At 40.4% G+C, this 20,187-nt stretch overlaps 1 protein-coding gene across 1 annotated transcript in view; it reads right to left on the bottom strand.

Annotated features, from left to right (window-relative positions):
- Positions 1 to 11,934: 11,934 nt before the first annotated feature.
- pcf11 (PCF11 cleavage and polyadenylation factor subunit) overlaps positions 11,935 to 20,187 on the bottom strand; it is a 30,321-nt gene continuing 22,068 nt past the window's right edge. The window contains exons 12-16 of the mRNA XM_072263305.1: positions 15,965 to 16,148; positions 15,526 to 15,681; positions 13,870 to 13,962; positions 13,049 to 13,084; positions 11,935 to 12,871 (exon numbers count right to left, since the gene is read on the bottom strand). Coding sequence (XP_072119406.1) covers positions 12,662 to 12,871; positions 13,049 to 13,084; positions 13,870 to 13,962; positions 15,526 to 15,681; positions 15,965 to 16,148 — 679 coding nt within the window. The 3' untranslated portion in view covers positions 11,935 to 12,661. The remainder of the gene's footprint in view (positions 12,872 to 13,048; positions 13,085 to 13,869; positions 13,963 to 15,525; positions 15,682 to 15,964; positions 16,149 to 20,187) is intronic.

Here is a 20,187-nt window from a genome sequence, read left to right as displayed (position 1 = left end):
CAACTGATTTTCTTGTGAGCAGGAAGCATCAGCAATGCACATGAAAAGAGATGAAGTAGATGGTGTGAGTAGAACTGAAAGTAACGTTCTGTAGTATCCCACAAAGGGAAAAGCGCAACTGGAACCCGTATTAGTAACAAAGACTACATCTTTTACTTGGAAGAAGTGAATGATATCAAAGGAGAAATGTTCAACATTGGAACAACTTCAACCAGGTAGAGGGTAGTATAAATGGAGCACTAGTTCAGCCTCAAGAAAGAAGCCACTCAAGCTATCTATGTGTGGGATGGAAGTGCAGAGGGATTGAACAACCATGATGAAGGTGAACCAGCTGGGACCAGGGATCTATAAAATTTAAATGTAGTAGGAAAGTATTGTAAATGTAAGTGGGAAGAGGCTGGACCACAGTAGGAAGAGTCAAGATAAGAAGAAATGAGTTTTGTGAACACCAAGGCCATATCCCAACAGAGCAAGTCCTGCTTGTGGATTTTACAAAGGAGGTGATTGTTTGTGATGAGGACTATGAGACTGGGGAACCTGAAGGAAGAAGCACCTGAAGAATTGAGATCACCGACTGCTTGCAAACCCACGGTATGAAAGGTTGTCAAAGAATCGCTGTTCATTTTCTACGAGGTTGAGGCTTCATCACCTTACAACAGTATTTCTGGTTTCAGGGAAGCTTAACATTTGCAAGGAGAGTGGGAAATAAATGGTTTATATCACTTGCAATGAAAGCATTGAGAGACAAAGGGAATAGACCAGATAGATTTGGAATTTTGAGGGATGAAAACATTGAGCAGAGATGAAAAAATCCCTGCAGATGCTGAAATATAAGGCAAAACCAGAAATGATGGAAAAACTCAAGCAGTCAAGCAACACCAGCAACAACATACAGGGCAACTCTATGGTCAGCAAGTACCATGCTCTCCCATCAGGAAGGCAAAGCATGAGTAAATCCACAGACACCTTTGTGACACCAGGGACTTGTATGTAGCGAGGTATAAGAAATTAAGACCATAAGATATTGGAGCAGAATTAGGCCATTTGATCCATCAAGCCTGCTCCACCACTTCATCATGGCTGATTCAATTTTCAACTCAGCTCCAATCTCCTGCCTTCTTCCTGTATCCCTTCATGCCCTGACCAACCAAGAATCTATCAACCTTTACCTTAAATATACATAAAGACTTGAGCTCCACAACTGTCTGTGTCAAAAAATTCCACAAATTCGTCACTCTCTGTCTAAAGAAATTCCTCGTCGCTGAACACCTACGCTCTGTCCACCAGAGAAAGCAGGATCTCCCAGTGGCCACATATTTTAATTCCATATCCCATTCCCATTCTGACATGTCTATCCCTGCCTCCTCTATTGTAAAGATGAAGCCACATTCAGGTTGGAGGAACAACACCTCACATTCTGTCTGGGTAGCCTCCAAACTGAAGGCATGAACATTGACTTATCAAACTTCCGCTAATGCCCCACCTCCCCCTCGTACCCCATTTGTTATCTATTTATTTATATACACACATTCTTTTTCTCTCTCTCCTTTTTCTCCCTCTGTCCCTCTCACTATACCCCTTGCCCATCCTCTGGGCTTTCACCCCCTCCCACTTTTCTTTCTCCCTAGGCCTCCTGTCCCATGACCCTCTCATATCCCTTTTATCAATCAACTGTCCAGCTCTTGTCTCCATCCCTCCCCCTCCTGTCTTCTCCTATCATTTCGGATCTCCCCCTCCCACTTTCAAATCTCTTACTAGCTCTTCTTTCAGTTAGTCCTGACGAAGGATCTCGGCCCGAAACGTCGACTGTACCTCTTCCTAGAGATGCTGCCTGGCCTGCTGCATTCACCAGCAACTTTTATGTGTGTTGCTTGAAATTCCAGCATCTGCAGATTTCCTTGTGTTTGCGTTTTTAAATTCCTCTTCATCTCCGTTCTCTGCCCCTCTATTCTGAGGCTGTGTCCTCTAGTCTTGTACTCTCCCACGGTAGGAAACATCCACTCCACATCCACGCTATCAAGGCCATTCATTAGTTGATAGGTTTCAATGAGGTCACCTCTCAATCTTCTGAATTCCAGTGAATACAGGGCCAGAGCCATGAAACGCTCTTCATTTGACAATTAATTCAATCCTGGACTCATTTTTGTGAACCTCCTTTGAACCTTCTCAAGTTTCAACACATCTTTTCTAAGATAAGAGACCAAAAACTGCTTCCAATACTTCAGATGAAACCTCACTAGTGCTTTATAAAGTCTCAACATTACATCCATGCTTTTATATTCTAGTCTAACATCACATTTGCATTTCTTACCACAGACTCAGCTTGCAAATTAACCTTTAGGAAATCCTGCACAAGGAGTCCCAAGTCCCTTTGCACCTCAGTTTCTTTCCATTTAGAAAATGGTCAATCTTTCATTTCTTCTCCTAAAGTGCATGACCATATACCTCCTGACACTGTAATCCATCTGCCATTCTACTAAACTGTTTAAGTCTTCTTGTGGTCTCTCTACTTCCACAAAACTACCTGCTCCTTCACCTATCTTCATATTGTCTGCAAACTTTGCAACAAAGCTGTCAATTCCATCATCCAAATCATTGACATATAACATTAAAAAATTGGTCCCAACTCAACTAGGGAACACTGCTAGTCAACCAGAAAAGGCTCCTTTTATTCCCAATCTTCACATCCTACTAATCAGCCACTGTTTTATCCATGCTAGAATCTTGGCTGTAATACTATGGACTCACAGCTTGTTAAGCAGCCTCACCTTGTCAACTCCCTCAGAAAATCCAAATACACATCAACTGATTCTCCTTTGTCTATCCTGCTTGTTATTTCTTCAAAGAATTCCAACAGATTTGTCAGGCAGGATTTTCCCTTGAGGGAGCCATGCTGACTATGGCCTATTTTAACATGTGCCTCCAAGCACCAGAAACCTCATCTTTAATAATCAACTCCAACATCTTCCCAACCACTGAGGTCAGACTAACTGGCCTATAGTTTCCTTCTTCCTTTCTCCCTTCTCGAAGAGTGGAGTGACATTTGCAATTTTCCAGTCTTCTGGAACCATTCTAGTATCTAGTGATTCTTGAAAAATCATTACTCAATCCTTCATGATCTCTTCAGCCACCTCTTTCAGAGCTCTGGGGTTTACACCATCTAGTCCAGGTGACTTATCTACTTTCAGACCTTTCAGTTTCCAAAGAACCTTCTCTCTAATAATAATAACTTTACATACTTTATAGCCCCTGACATCTGGATCTTTGTCATTACTGCTAGTGCCTTCCACAATGAAGACTGATGCAAAATACTTGGTCAGTTTGTCTGCCATTTCCTTGCCTCCATTACTACATCTCCAGCATCGTTTCCCACTCTCATTTCTCTTTTACATTTTATGTCTCTGAAGAAACTTTTGGTATCCTCTTTAATATTATTAGCTGGCTTACTATCATATTCCATCTGTACCTTGATGACATTTTTAGTTCCTATATGTTGATTTTTAAATGCTTCCCAATCCTCCAACTTTTTGGTCTATTATATGCCTTCTCTTTGGCTTTTATGTTGGCTTTAACTTCTCTTGGTACCCACTGTTATGCCATCTTGCCTTTAGAATACTTCTTCCTCTTTGGGATGTATATATCCTGTGCCTTCTGAATTGCTTCCAGAAATTTCAACCATTGCTGTTCTACCATCAGCCATGCCAGTGTTCTCTTCCAGTCAATTCTGGCCAATTCCTTTCTCATGCCTCTGTAATTCCCTTTACTCCACTGTAATACTGATACATCCAACTTTAGCTTCTTCTCAAATTGCAGGATGAATTAGATCATATTATGATTACCTTCCCCTAAGGGTTCTTTTACCTTATGCTCTTTAAACAATTGTGGTTCATTGCACAACACCCAATCCAAAATAGCTGATCCCCTAGCGGACTCAACCACGGCCTGCTCTAAAAAGCCATTTCATAGGCATTCTAGAAAGTTCCCCTCCTGGAGTCCAACACCAATCTACCTGCATATTAAAATCCCCTATGACTGTTGTAACATTGCCCTTTCAGCTTGCATTTTCTACCTCCCATTGTAATTTGTAGGCAACATCCTTACTACTGTTTGAGGGTCTGTATACAACTTCCACCACATTTTACCCTTTGCAGTTCCTTAGCTCTATCCACAATGATTCAACACTGTCCGACCCTATGTCACGTCTTTCTAATGATTTGATTTCACTTCTTACCTACAGAGCAATGCAGCCCCCTCTACTTTCCTGCCTATCCTTAACACAATAGGTATCCTTGGACATTAAGCTCCCAGCTGTAATCTTCTTTCAGCCATGATTCAATGATGCCTACATCAGACATGCCAATCTGCAACTGTGCTACAAGTTCATTTACATAATTATATATAATGTACACATTCAAATATAACAGCTTCAGGCCTGTATTCACCGTTTTCAATTTTGTCTGTCTTTTACGTTGCAACTCATCCTGCTGACTGCAGGTTTGCCCTATCAACAGCCTCTCCTCACTACACATTGCCTCTGTTTGTAAACCAGTTACCACATCTTCAGTATTTAAATATACACAGGTCAAGACACTGGTCGCACCATGCTCAACCTTTTGATTCCTGACTTTGTCTGAGGTCCCACCAACATCTGCCTCCACCAGCTGTTCTGGCACTCAGGTTACCATCCCCCTGCAACTCTAGTTTAAACCCCACTGTGCACATTAACAAACCCTCCCACTAGGATATTCGTCCCTCTCCAGTTCAAGTGCAAATCATCCCTTCTGTATAGGTCCCACCTTCCCTGGAAGAGAGCCCAATGATCCAAAAACCTTCTGCCCTCCCTCCTGTACCAACTCCTTATCCATGTACTAAATGCATAATCCTCCTAGTTCTGGCTTCATTAGCACATAGGACGGGTAGTAATCCCGAGATCACAACCCTGGAGGTCCTGCCCTTTAATTTAGCATCTAACTCCCTTAAGTCACTTTGCAAAACCTCGTTACTCGTCCTACCCATGTCATTGGTACATACATGGACTACGACTTCTGGCTTTTCACCCTCCCACTTAAGAATGCCATGGAATCATTCTGAGATATCCTGGAACCTAGCACCCGGGAGGCAACATGCCATCTGGGAATATCGTTCTCACTCGTAGAACCTCCTGTCCATTCTCCTAACAAACAAATACCCTACCACAATAATGTGCCTCTTCTCTCCCTTCCATTCTGAGTCACAGAGCCAGACTCAGTGCCAGAGGACCCCACCACTGCGACTTCCCTCTTTCCTGTGTCAAGCACCTTGGATGTCACTACCCCTCTACATGTCATATCTATCACGCCTTCAGCCTCCTAAATGATCCAGAGTTCACCCACTTCCCATTCCAACTCCTAACACAAACTGTTAGAAGCTGCATCTGAATGCACTTCTCGCAGTTGTAGTTGTCAGGGACTTCCCACATCCTGCGAGAGGAGCAGTCCACTATCCTGCCTGGCATCTCTAGTGTCCTAACTGAGCAGATATAAAGAAGGGAAGGAGAAAAGAATACTTAACCTGGAGCTTTTCTTTGCTTTCTCAGACAAACCCCGAAGAGCTAAAGCCTCAAGATCACCATTCTGACTCTGTCCACTCAGAAGATGTCCGCTGCATTTGCCACTGCCTTCCTTTAATTTGTTCTTGCTAATCAACCCCAAATGAGGATTGGTCGCTGGTCAAAGCTCTTTTTCACTGTAGCGACCCGCTGCTCCCTTCTCGACTCGGGCAGTGGACCTGAGTGAAATCTCCTCCTCTCAAAACTTCTGATGTCCGGATTGGTCGCTGGTCAAAGCTCTTTTGGTATACAAACTATAGCCCATTACAGGTATACCCTGCGTGTCAACAACAGTGACACCTCCATTTCTGATAGGCTGAATACTTTCTATGCACAATTTGACCAATTGAATGATGTGACATTGAGAAAAGGTCCCGCTCTTCCTAAGGTACAGACACCCTGGCCACAGCCGAGATGAGGAGAACCCTAGCCAGGGTAAACCCTCGCCAAGATACAGGATCGGATAACAAACCTGGTCAGGTGCTGAACATAATTTAACTTGCACAAGCAACTGCTGATGCACATATTTACAAAGATGTCAATGTTTAAAATAAGGAATGAAAGCAGGTATGGGATTTACATTTCTGATGAATTGTGGTGCTCTTTCTTCATGCTGTTGAACATTTGCAGGTGACCTTGCATTGAAACTCAACCCTGGCTAGTTATACTGCACATACTGCATGGCTGCATCTTTACATGAACGTTTTCTCTAAAATTTCTTTCACTGGGAAATAAGTGTTGGAGCCGGAGTGGAACTTGCCAGTATCAAGACACAGTGGGCTTAGAACTACAAACTGGGAGTATATTCCCAGGGACTTTGCTCTTTACAGCAAATGAATTGGCATCTTCTTAGAATTCCAACAGAAACTTACTGAAAGCCAAATCATGGACATATATCACTGCATGCACTAAGTTGGTGCCTAAAATTCCCAACCTCTAACATCTGGCCTTATGCGAATTATACATCAGAATGCTCCTCGTCGACTACAATTCAACATTCAATACCATTAAACCCTGAAAACCAATCGAAAAGCTTCAAGATCTAGGCCTCAATATATTCATATGCATTTGGATCCCAGTCAGTTTGGATTGACAACAACATCTCTTCCTCCTCCATAATCTCCATCAGCACAGGTGCACCACAGGGCTCTGTGCTTAGCCCCTTGCTCTGTTTGCTTTACACTTATAACTGTGTGGCTAAGCGCAGCTCCAATGCCATATTCAAGTTTGCTGATGACACACTGTCGTAGGCCAAATCAAAGGTGGTGATAATCAGCATATGGGAGGGAGAATCAATATCTGGCTGAGTGGTGTCATAATAGCAACCTCTCACTCAATGTCAGCAAGACCAAGGAGCTGATTACAGGCTCCAAGAAAAGGAAACCAGAGGTACACGAGGATCAAAGGTGGAAAGGATTAAAAACTTTAAATTCCTAGGTGTTAATATTTTGGAGGAGCAGTCCTGGGCCCTGCATGTAAGTGCAATTACAAAGAAAGCACAGCAACACCCCTACTTCATTAGGAGTTTGCAGAGATATGGCATGACATCTAAAACTCTGAAAAACTCCTATGGATGTGTAGTGGAGAGTATATTGACTGGCCGCATCACGGCTTGGTATGGAAACACCAATGCCTTTGAATGGAAAATCCTACAAAAAGTAGTGGATACAGCCCAATCCATCACGGGTAAAGGCCTCCCCAACACTGAGCACATCAGAATCAAAATCAGAATCAGATTTAATATCACCAGCATATGTCGTGAAATGTGTTAACTTTATAGCAGCAGTAAAATGAAATACATGTTGAATGAATATAGAGAGCAAAACTATATATATATATATCTGGGTGTGTGTGTGTGTCTATTCAGTAGTTAACATAGGTAGTGAAAAAATAACAGTAATAAAAAAAAGTAGTGAGATATAGTTCATGGGTTCAATGTCCATTTAGAAATCGAAAGGCAGAGAGGAAGAAGCTGTTCCTGAATTGTTGAGTGTGTGCCTTCAGGCTTCTGTACCTCCTTCCCGATGGTAACAGTGTAAAGAGGGCAGGTTCTGGGTCATGGGGGTCCTTAATGATAGGTGCCACCTTCCTAAGGCACCACTCCTTGTAGATATCTTGGATACTACGGAGGCTGGTACCCATGATGGAGATGACTAATTTTACAATTTCTCCAACTTATTTTGATCTTGTGCAGTAGCCCCCCTCCATACAAGACAGTGATGCAGCCAGTCAGAATACTCCCCATGGTACATTTGTAGAGGTTTTTGAGTGTTTTAGTTGATAAAACCAATTCTCATCAAACTCCTAATGAAATATAGCCACTGTTTTGCCTTATACCTAGCTGCATCAATATGTTGCATCCAGGTCAGGTCCTCGGAGATATTGACACCCAGGAACTTGAAATTGCTCACTCTCTCCACTTCTGATCCCTCTATGAGGATTGGTTTGTATTCCCTTGTCTTACTCTTTCTGAAGCTCACGATCGGCACTTTGGTCTGGCTGATGTTGAGTGCAAGGTTGCTGCTGTGACACCGCTCAACTAACTGGTATATCTTGCTCCTGTATGCCCTTTCATCACCATCTGAAATTCTGCCAATAATGGTCGTATCATCAGCAAATTTATAGATGTTGTTTGAGCTATGCCTAGCCAGATAGTCATGGGTGTAGAGAGAGTAAAGCAGTGGGCTAAGCACACGTTCCTGTTTTCGATCAGGGGTGTAGGAATGATTGTGTTAAATGCTGAGTTACAGTCAATAAACAGCACCCTGACATAGTTATTTGTCCAGGTGATTCAAGGCTACATGGAGAGCCATTGAGATTGTGTCTGCAGTAGACTTATAGTGGCAATAGGCAAATTGCAATGGGTCCAGGTCCTTCCTGAGGTGTTGATTCTAGTCATGAACAACCTCTCAAAGCATTTAATCGCTGTAGATGTAAGCACTACTGGATGATAGTCATGGAGACAGGTCATACTCCTCTTCTTGTGCACTGGTACAATTGTTGCCCTTTTGAAGCAGGTGGGAACTTCTGAATGCAGCAGTGAGAGATTACAAATATCTTTGAATACTCCTACAAATTGGTTGGCACAGGTTTCCAGGTATCTCATCGGGCCCCGCTGCCTTGCAAGAAAGAGTTTGTCCTCTTGAAAGCAACTTGATGACTGCCTCCGAAACAGATCACTGGGTCATCAGGTGCTGCAGGGGTCCTCATAGCTGTTTGTTTTATTCTCCCTTTCAAAGTGAGCATAAAAGGCATTGAGCTCATCTGGTGATGACGTATCACTGACATTCATGATGTTGGGTTTTGCTTTATAGGAGGTAATGGCCTGCAAACTCTGCCAGAGTTGATGTGCATCTGATGTCACCTCCAACCTCTCCCAGAATTGTTTCTTGGCTCTTGAAATAGCTGTTGCAGGAAAGCAGCATCCATCATCAGGAACCCCTACCACCCAGGGCATGCTTTCTTCTTGCTGCTGCCATCAGGAAGAAGGTCTGAAAGCCTCAGGACTTGCACCACCAGCTTCAGGAACAGTTATGACCCCTCAACCATCAGACTCTTCAACTAAGGGGGATAATTTCACTCAACTGCACTTATCTCATCATTGAAATATTCCCAAAACCAATGGGCTTGTTTTCAAGGACTCTTCATCTCATGTTCTCGATATTTATTAAGCATTACTTCTTCTGTTTGTACTTGCAGTTTGTCTTCTGCACTCTGGCTGAATGCCCTAGTTGGGGGGCAGTCTTTCAATGACTCTGTTATAGTTATTATTCTATAGATATGTTGCGTATGCTCACAAGAGAATGAACCACAGGGTTGTACATGGCGACATATATGTACTTTGATAATAAAATTTACTTTAAACTTTGAAGGCAAGGGGCCACATAGAGAGAGGTGGATATATGGAACAGCTGCTAGGGGACGTGTTACAGATGGGTACAATATTTCAAAGATATTTGGACAGGATCATGGATAAGAAATGTTTAGAGGACTATTAGCCAAAAGCAGGCAAGTGGGCTAGCTCAGGAAAGAAACCTTGTTGGCATGGATGAGTTGGGCAGAAGAGACAGTTTCTATGCTATGTAACACTTCTACTATAAATCAGACTCATTTAAAGTGAATTAGATGAGAAAACCAGGTGGTTGGTTATGAGAACAGACAGGAGTTCTGTGGACAAGAATGAGACGCCAGGATGGTACGTTGCCTTCCAGGTGCCATGGTGAGGGTCATTCTGGATCCAAGTCCATAGCATTCTTAAGTGGGAGGGTGAACAGCCAGAGGTGATGGTCCATGTCAATACCAATGACATAAATAGGAATAGTGACGAGATCCTGCAAATTGAGTTCAGGGAGTTAGTGCTAAGTTAAAGGACTCGACTTCAAGGGTGTGATCTCAGGATTGCTAACTATGCTATGTACTAGACAGGCCAGAGATAGGAAGATAATACAGTTTAACACATGGTGCAGGGGGGATGGCTTCAGATTTTTTGAATCTTTAAGACTCTTCCAGGAAAGGTGTGACCTATTCAGATAGGACGGTTTTGCACCTAAACTGGAGAAAGATCGATATCCTTGTGGGAAGGTTTGCTAGTGCTGCTCATTGGGGTTTAGAGTTACGGGGAATAGTTACCAGAATGCCAGGGCAGATAATGGGGTGGTTGTGGGGAAAGATGTTGTCAAACCTACATAAAAAAATACAGAAATCAAAACGTTGAGTTTTGGACCTTTGATCATAATTCCATTAGTTTCAAAGTAATTACAGAGGGCAGGTCTGGTCCACAGGTTGGGATTCTAAATTAGAGAAAGGCTGATTTTGATGGCATCAGAAAAAGCCTGGCAACTGTGGATTAGGATGGGTTGTTTTCTGGCAACAGTATGCTTGATAAGTGGAAGACCTAATTATGAGAGGTATAGGTGGATAGGGTAAATGCAAGGAGGCTTTTCTCATTTGAGATTTGGTGGGACTAGAACTGGAGGTAGTGTGTCAAGACAGAAAAGGGGACCTTCTTCACTCGGAGGGCAAACAAGCTGCTAGTGGAGTATGAGTTTGATTTCAACATCTGAGAGTTTAGATGGGAGGAGTGTAGAGGGCTAGAACCAATCAGTTCCTTCACTTTTCCCCCTCACCTTGCACTATTGTTTATTTTTGTGCTGATCCAATAACTATACTCATTGTCCATTTTACTCAAGTCGTAGTTACTTAGTGTGGTCTTCTGCTGCTGTAGCCTATGGTTTCACATTCTTCATTCAGTGATGCTCTGTACACCATTGTTGTAAGTTATTTTAGTTAGTTCCCTCATGCTTGAACCAGTCCAACCTCTCATTAACAAGGCACTTTCAGCCACAGAACCATTTAATGTTTTTCCACACCACTCTCCCTAAACTCTCAAGACTGTTCTGCACGAAAATCCCAAATCAGTAGTTTGCGATACACAAACCATCCTATCTGGCACCAACAATCATTCCATCAGTCACTTAGATCACATTTCTTCCCCATTCTGTTGTTTGATCTGAACAGTATCTTAAGTTTTTGCCAAGTCTGCATGCTTTTATCTACTACTCATAAATGAGGTGTGGTGTTCCTAATAAAGTGGCCACCTAATGTGTGTCTGTCATGTTTGTAGCATACTGCTGTGCTTTCATGGTATTTATATGCCAGTAGGTTTCTGACAAATTTCTAAATACAGCTAAGTCAAAAAGAACATGATGCTTGTTCTAAAATACTGATGGTCTTGTAAAGTGCTCCATGAACTAACAGCACTGGATATCATTATTTTAACAGTATATTTGTGCTAAGAATAACTGCAAATTCTCCAGGATGTCAGAGATAGGGAAAATGTTAATGCTAACCAACTTTTTTCAGAATATATTGGATTAAAATGTAACAGATTTTTGGGGATAAGGAAAATTGACAGTAAATAAATATAATGAAAATCTAGAAAATTCTAGGACACTCATTGACAGATTTTCCTCTCAAAGGCTCGTAGAAATGTCACTTTGCTCAAACATTTATAATGAATTAAGTTTGATAAGATTTTTGAAGACATGAGTATTAAAATATTTTAGAAACAAAGATAGCATTAGTATGCCATCAGGTATTGAATACCAGCACTAAAGCCTCTTTGTTCTTAAGCCACATGAACTCAACTTTCAGGCAGGCAATATTTGCTAATATTCTGCAGTCCACTGCAGAATTAAATTGCAGTGTAGACAATTGTACAAGATGTTACCAATTAGGGAAATTGCAGTATATATTCTTTCCAAATTGGTCATTAATGAACAGTTTAACAAATAATTTTCTAATTGTTTGATTTTTAATTCAAATTTACATAAATAAATAGACAAATATTGTGTCCAGCTGGTTTATTTAGTTTAGTACATACAAGGTTAATTCAAATACCGGTAGTTCCAACACTGCATTGTTCATCTTCAGGTGCGCAGGATTAAGTTTTACTATCAAGAGCAATTTGTAATGCAGGAGCCCACATGAAAAAAAACCAAAGTAACTTGTCAGGTAAATATCAATAATTTTATTTCCTTTTCTCAATGGTTCAGATCCTGTAATTTTAACAAATTTCTTAAATGAACCAAAGTATTCATTTTCATTGCACCATAAATATTTAAAACTTAACTTAAACACTGCCTCAACTGTACACAAAACATTTCAAAAATATTTTATTTTATTAGAATTTACATTCTTACAAAAAAGCAACATTTTCATTCCACAAGTGCATTCACACATATGCAGCACTCACACAGTAATGCACACCTGAACTGCACATGCAGTTGAACATACAAATACCAAAATGTATTCAATAGTTAACTTCAACTGAGATCCCTGCCTCAAATAATAAAATATAAAACAAATGGGGAGGGTTTAAATTTGACGATCCTTGAAGATAGAATGAACTATTGCTGTTTTGCATGTTTCCCCAATGATTTTAAATGTTTCAAGAGGTAGTATTACTTCACTATTGTAAGAGACTCTCATATGAATGGATACATCAAATTCAACCATTCTTTTGTCCTCTAATACTGAAGTCTGTTAAGTGAAAAAAATCACTTCATAAAAGACTTAAACAGATTCCACTTTCACATTTGCAGTATCTTTTTCATCCTTCATGTCTGTCAACACACAGCTGCCTTCGGTCTCAGTATTTTTGCAGCTGCTGGCCAGATCTGAAGTCTTGCTATTAACATCCAATTGTTCCTGTTTAATAACTAAATGTAGTGGGTTTTCTAAAGGAGCTTCACTTGGAGATGGAGTTGAATCTGTAAATGAAGCCTAAAGAAAAAGAAGTTTTCATTAGAGTTATAAATTTTATCAAACCTGAAACATTAAAATCAACAGCACCAAAAAACTCCATGGATTTTAAAAATATCTTACAACTGAGGATCTAATCAGGCACAAGACTAGTACAGTATTTGTGTACAATGAGATTAACTTAAATACTATACTCACATTTTTATAATCTTCATAACATGCTGGATGATATGTCTAAAAGGAAATGAGATAGGTATTAGATATTTCAAATGTTTACAAATGTTACTTGGATATAAATGCTACTTGCTTTGCAAAAGTAAGCTTAGTTTGAACTGAGATCATTGACAATGTAACATTCAACATTAGCACTGATGGGCTGGACCTTGTAAACAGCGTAAACCCATCACGGGATCAAACAAGTTCAAGGGTGTGAAATTTACAAAGCCCTTTATTCCCAGAACTGGTTAGTTATTTTACACTTATTTGCATCACATAAATGCTATTCAGATTTTTAAAAAATTGAAATAACATAATAGCCACCCATTAAGCTTTATATTAAACCTAGAAAATGGAGGAAATTTACTTCAAGATGTAATGAGCTACAATAATAACCAAACTTTCTGGTCCAAAAACTGAACCTGAATTGTTATTCCTTCAGGTTTTAACAATTTCCTTTCTTCTCAATTTGATCTTTATTTTCCCTCCTCCAGTACATCTCTGTACTGAACTTCATTAACACAAATTTAACCCACCCGCAAGTTTTTCCTCTCAAATAAAACTTCAAAGATCCAAGGTGCCCAGCTTTCATACTTCTAGCCATGTTTCTATTGGCTGCTACTTTTTCAAAATTATTCCAATAGTTAAGTACTCTGAGGTATCCAATAAATTAAAGCAATAATTTGTAGGATTAACTACCAGAATCAATAAGTTAACTCAACTTACTTTCAAGTGATACTAGGTATGAATGGTTATAACTACTTATTTATTCATGTTATCTGGAAGAAAAATGAAACGCTTACAGTATTATCCACACGAACTGCATTTTTCAGATGCCATTCTTCTTCATCTTCATCCCAATACTGCTCAAAAGCTTCTTGACAAATTTCACAGACCTACAAAAATAGTTTAATAAAGTTGTCAAGTATTTATTTAACTTAGGATTTATAAACACAACTTCAGATCAAGATGTGCTTAAACTTTCAAAGTTCTTCTGATGTTAACTGGGATGGCCTGCAAGAGAACAATTGGCTATGTTCCTACTGAAAGGTTGGATTATTGTCAACATTTTGATTTGTGTAATGAAATATGTTCAGATTATTTTGTTTAATCTGATTTAAACTAAAGGAATCCTAAAAGCACGAAAAAGGAATAATCAGAATCAGCAACTTAGATCTGATGGATTAATACTGCTGTTATAGTAAAAGCGTTATTGGGAAAGCCACATTATGACTGAGTAAATTCAGAGATCTTGAACACCAGGATCAGGTCAAGATATTTACTTTTACAGAAGGCACATTGCCCTGGAGTGATGTAGTCCATGCCACTTCCTTGGTTGTACCTTTATTCATTCCAATGAATCTAGGTCTGCACAGAATTGCATCTATTTGCAATCATGTGCCACCAAATAAACATTACAATTGTTCACTTGTTCTTTCCTGTTTTATATATCTTTTAAATTTAAAATGGTCTCACTGAAGTTGAGAGCTGCAAGACTAAACACAAACAAGATGCCCGCTTTGCCATACACCTGTGTCCTGACCACCTTCAATTTTAATTTCCATACCCACCTGGACCCATTCTTGACCTATGCTCCCATGGTAAAGCTGAACATGAACAAGGACATAATCTCATTTTACCTTGGAAGTCTACGTCCTAAAACACATAAGTACCAAATTTGCCATTTTCAGATGCCCTCCTTTTCCTGATCTACCCAGTTTTTCTTGTACTTCACCAGTCCCCATCATCCAGCCACTCCATTTGCTCATCACTAAAGTTCTCCCACCATGCTCCACATTACGTTATCAAACTATCTGCAGCCCTACCCATCACCTTCCAGCCTGATCCTATTTCCACCCTTCCTTTCATTTGCTCATCACCCCTCACCTAGACTCATCACTTGCCAGCTCTTGCTCCATCCCTTCCCATTTCCTCTTTATACCGGCCATCTTCCCTATATCCCTCAGCCTAGATGAAGGATCTCAACCCAAAACAGTGACTGTCTGTGTTCCTCCACAGATGCTACCTGACTTGTCAAACTTCCTTTCTTTTTAATATATAGGAAGTCTTGCAACTGGTTGTCCACAACCACTTTTATACTGCAAATAATGAACACCCAACAGATCTCCATTAATCTGAGCCAAGATTTTACCTGGCTTGTTTCAGGTCAGCCTAACATTTTTCAGAGAATTAACATAACCAACTTAACTGACGTTTTTGGGACATCACATTTGGCCCAGTATTCAAAATTTTGCCTGCATTTCTTCAGTCATCAGAACAACAAAAATCAAGCAAAATATTGTACTGCACTTAAATTTCATTTTGCTTTTAGTTCAGTTACATTAATAAATGAAAAACCTCAAAAGAAAATATTTGCATCAATGAAATTCACTTTCATACAAGTTAGGAAAGATTTAAGTCTGACATAATTGTCAGTTACATCTTACTACCAATCCTACCTCATGTACTCCAGCAGGTCCAGCAGGAACACTTTGAAATTCCTTTTCCTTTGCAGCTTCTTGTGTTCTCTGTATAACTTCTTCATGGGCCTTCTCAAAGAATTGACTTTTAGCACGTTCTTCCAGGTCAGCAATTTCCTCAAATTCTATCCAGTCCTGTGGATGTAAAAATAATTTTTTCAAAAAACAAATCATCCCGAAATCTCAACTGCTCTCTTCATCCAACCATCCCCCTATAAATTCCTTGAAATTCCAAGTTATTCATTCTCTTCATGGTCGTACCTTGCGCACCACGTTCTTTATTTCAATCTCTATTACCAATACCAGCTATCTGCTCAGTGCCTGGGTGGATCCAATTATCCTCACTACCACAATGCAAGAGCAAATCAACAAATACAAAAAAAAACGTGGAAAGGTTCTGCTTGTTTAACAAACTTACCGTTAAACTGTAGTACCACTTTCTGTACGTTACTTTCTTAGTTACATCCTTTTCCATTCTATTCATACGATAATGCCAGTCCAAATGGTCTGCGTAAACATCAGTCTGTGATGCTGTGAACCGCATTCCACAAGAATAGCACTGAATACCTGTGTATAGGCGACTGATAACACCATCATACCGTCTGTTTTAGGAAGCAAAATAAACAGTGATGTAAAATGAACATTTAAATAGATTTTTAAAGTTCTTTCGAAGATAGCAGAGGCACAAATGCTCAATTCTTTTACATGATATAACTTTAAACCATCACACTCTTCAATAGGATCCACAAAAGCATCTGTTTCACTCCAACCCTGTTTAAACTTGGGCCAGATTATTGAAAGAACTTGTACTTTTCATACAAAGAATCTATTAAAAGTTTGCCTCAAAGCAAAAAATCAGAATGCTCCTATACATAGAAAACATAGAAACATAGAATAATACAGCACGCTACAGGCCCTTCGGTCCACAATGTTGTGCCGTCCCTCAAACCCTGCCTCCCATATAAGCCCCCACCTTAAATTCCTCCATATACCTGTCTAGTAGTCTCTTAAATTTCACTAGTGTATCTGCCTCCACCACTGACTCAGGCAGTGCATTCCATGCACCAACCACTCTGAGTAAAAAAAACCTTCCTCTAATATCCCCCTTGAACTTCCCACCCCTTACCTTAAAGCCATGTCCTCTTGTATTGAGCAGTGGTGCCCTGGGGAAGAGGCGCTAGCTATCCACTCTATCCATTCCTCTTATTATCTTGTATACCTCTATCATGTCTCCTCTCATCCTCCTTCTCTCCAAAGAGTAAAGCCCTAGCTCCCTTAATCTCTGATCATAATGCATACTTTCTAAACCAGGCAGCATCCTGGTAAATCTCCTCTGTACCCTTTCCAATGCTTCCACATCCTTCCTATAGTGAGGTGACCAGAACTGGACACAATACTCCAAGTGTGGCCTAACCAGAGTTTTATAGAGCTGCACCATTACATCGTGACTCTTAAACTCTATCCTTCGACTTATGAAAGCTAACACCCCATAAGCTTTCTTAACTACCCTATCCACCTGTGAGGCAACTTTCAGGGATCTGTGGACATGTACCCCGAGATCCCTCCGCTCCTCCACACTACCAAGTATCCTGCCATTTACTTTGTACTCTGCTTTGGAGTTTGTCCTTCCGAAGTGTACCACCTCACACTTCTCCAGGTTGAACTTTATCTGCCACTTCTCAGCCCACTTCTGCATCCTATCAATGTCTCTCTGCAATCTTTGACAATCCTCTACACTACCTACAACACCACCAACCTTTGTGTCGTCTGCAAACTTGCCAACCCACCCTTCTACCCCCACATCCAGGTCGTTAATAAAAATCACAAAAAGTAGAGGTCCCAGAACAAATCCTTGTGGGACACCACTAGTCACAATCCTTCAATCTGAATGTACTCCCTCCACCACCACCCTCTGCCTTCTGCAGGCAAGCTAATTCTGAATCCACCTGGCCAAACTTCCCTGGATCCCATGCCTTCTGACTTTCTGAATAAGCCTACCGTGTGGAACCTTGTCAAATGCCTTACTAAAATCCATATAGATCACATCCACTGCACTACCCTCATCTATATGCCTGGTCACCTCCTCAAAGAACTCTATCAGGCTTGTTAGACACGATCTGCCCTTCACAAAGCCATGCTGACTGTCCCTGATCAGACCATGATTCTCTAAATGCCTATAGATCCTATCTCTAAGTATCTTTTCCACAGCTTTCCCACCACAGACGTAAAGCTCACTGGTCTATAATTACCCGGACTATCCCTACTACCTTTTTTGAACAAGGGAACAACATTCGCCTCCCTCCAATCCTCCGGTACCATTCCCGTAGACAACGAGGACATAAAGATCCTAGCCAGAGGCTCAGCAATCTCTTCCCTCGCCTCATGGAGCAGCCTGGGGAATATTCCGTCAGGCCCCGGGGACTTATTCATCCTAATGTATTTTAACAACTCCAACACTTCCTCTCCCTTAATATCAACATGCTCCAGAACATCAACCTCACTCATATTGTCCTCACCATCAAGTTCCCTCTCATTGGTGAATACCGAAGAGAAGTATTCATTGAGGACCTTGCTCACTTCCACAGCCTCCAGGCACATCTTCCCACCTTTATCTCTAACCGGTCCTACCTTCACTCCTGTCATCCTTTTTTTCTTCACATAATTGAAGAATGCCTTGGGGTTTTCCTTTACCCTACTCGCCAAGGCCTTCTCATGCCCCCTTCTTGCTCTTCTCAGCCCTTTAAGCTCCTTTCTTGCTTCCCTATATTCAATAGACCCAGCTGATCCTTGCTTTCTAAACCTCATGTATGCTGCCTTCTTCCTCCTGACTAGATTTTCCACCTCACTTGTCACCCATGGTTCCTTCACCCTACCATTCTTTATCTTCCTCACCGGGACAAATTTATCCCTTACATCCTGCAAGAGATCTCTAAACATCGACCACATGTCCATAGTACGTTTCCCTGCAAGAACATCATCCCAATTCACACCCGCAAATTCTAGCCTTATAGCCTCATAATTTGCCTTTCCCAAAATAAAAATTTTCTTGTCCTCTTTGATTCTATCCTTTTCCATGATAATTATAAAGGCCAGGGAGCAGTGGTCACTGTCCCCCAGATGCTCACCCACTGAGAGATCTGCAACCTAACCCGGTTCATTACCTAGTACTAGATCTAGTATGGCATTCCCCCTGGTCGGCCTGTCCACATACTGTGACAAGAATCCATCCTGGACACACTTAACAAATTCTGCCCCATCTAAGCCCTTGGAACTAATCAGGTGCCAATCAATATTTGTCCTATGAAAGTCATAACGAACAAAGGATTACTAGTCAAGTTTATAAAATAATTCAATCCTATGAATATCTTCTTGCAACAGCATTGCATCATTATAAATGTGTGCATTCTCATTAAAAGTCGTGTCTCATGGACGTAATTTTCATGCTAACATAAGGAGCCTGTTCCTATACATTATACCCCATTTCCAAAGACCCTCTCCTAATAGAGTGAAAGCTGAGAACTTTACACTGAACTATACAGTATACAGAAGCAATTAATACCCAAACTACAGTATGGGGAAAAGCTTTAATCAACCTAGTTAGAGCACTGATCAACATCAAGACAGTTTTGAGATTACCTACAGACAAAAAGCAAACGGGACAGCCAAAGTCTGTGGAACTGTAGCAAGTTCTCCCAGATGCCTGTAACAGTCTACCCACTGATTCTTATAAAACTGCATGACAGCTGATGCAGTTTGAAAGGCAAAGGGTGGTCACATCAAATAGATTTAATTCTTTTTTTCTGTTTATTGCTCATTAGTTTTGCTCTTTTCCTCCCTAATACTTAGAAACTTTTCATTTCATTTTTGAAATAATATTCACTTTATTGAATTTTTTTTTTTTTTTACATGCGCCCTAAAACTACTCTGCACATTGGACAATGGGATGGGTATCAATCTTTGTTTATTCAGATAAGAAACTTAAGAAAATGGTTAAATTTTAGATAATATTCTTCAACACGTTCCTCTTTAAAAGGTCAATGATAAGAATGCTTGACGTAAATGACAAGGCCTTTTCTACAAATTCCTTATTGATTTTCATTTTCTACATTTTCCTCTATTGCTTTTAACTTACGGAAATATGAGGCGTTTTCTCTGGAAATCTAATCTAAATCCATTCAATAGTCATAATATTTTAATACATTTACTAGTCAAGAAAACTTTAGTACAAAAATACAAACTGCTAAATGATTCCTTAATATTGTAAATCATGTTTTGATTCAAGTGTCATTTGTGATCCCCCCCCGCCATGTTAATCCAGTAACTAACGCAGCTTTATTCCCTACACCTTTAATTCATTTTAACTAAACTTTATCAGCAATTGAAATTATATTATGTACCTATTGTGGAAGAGTTCTAAAGTTCTATCACTTACTGTTTCTTAATTTGACACCAAAAAGGCCTGTCTCTATTCCTAAATGCCCCATTTAACAGAACAGACTGTGCTCGTTTTCCTTGATCTTTAACCCTAATTTCAGAAAATACCAGATTGCTTGGACTTATTTTTCCAGGTCATTTTATCCATGGGAGTTTAGTGATCACTCCAGCAAACCTATACTTTGACAAAATAATCCCGTAGCTGTT

This window comes from Mobula birostris, chromosome 7, assembly GCF_030028105.1.
Source record: "Mobula birostris isolate sMobBir1 chromosome 7, sMobBir1.hap1, whole genome shotgun sequence".
NCBI lineage: Eukaryota > Metazoa > Chordata > Chondrichthyes > Myliobatiformes > Myliobatidae > Mobula > Mobula birostris.
This window is presented reverse-complemented; position numbering and strand designations above follow the sequence as displayed.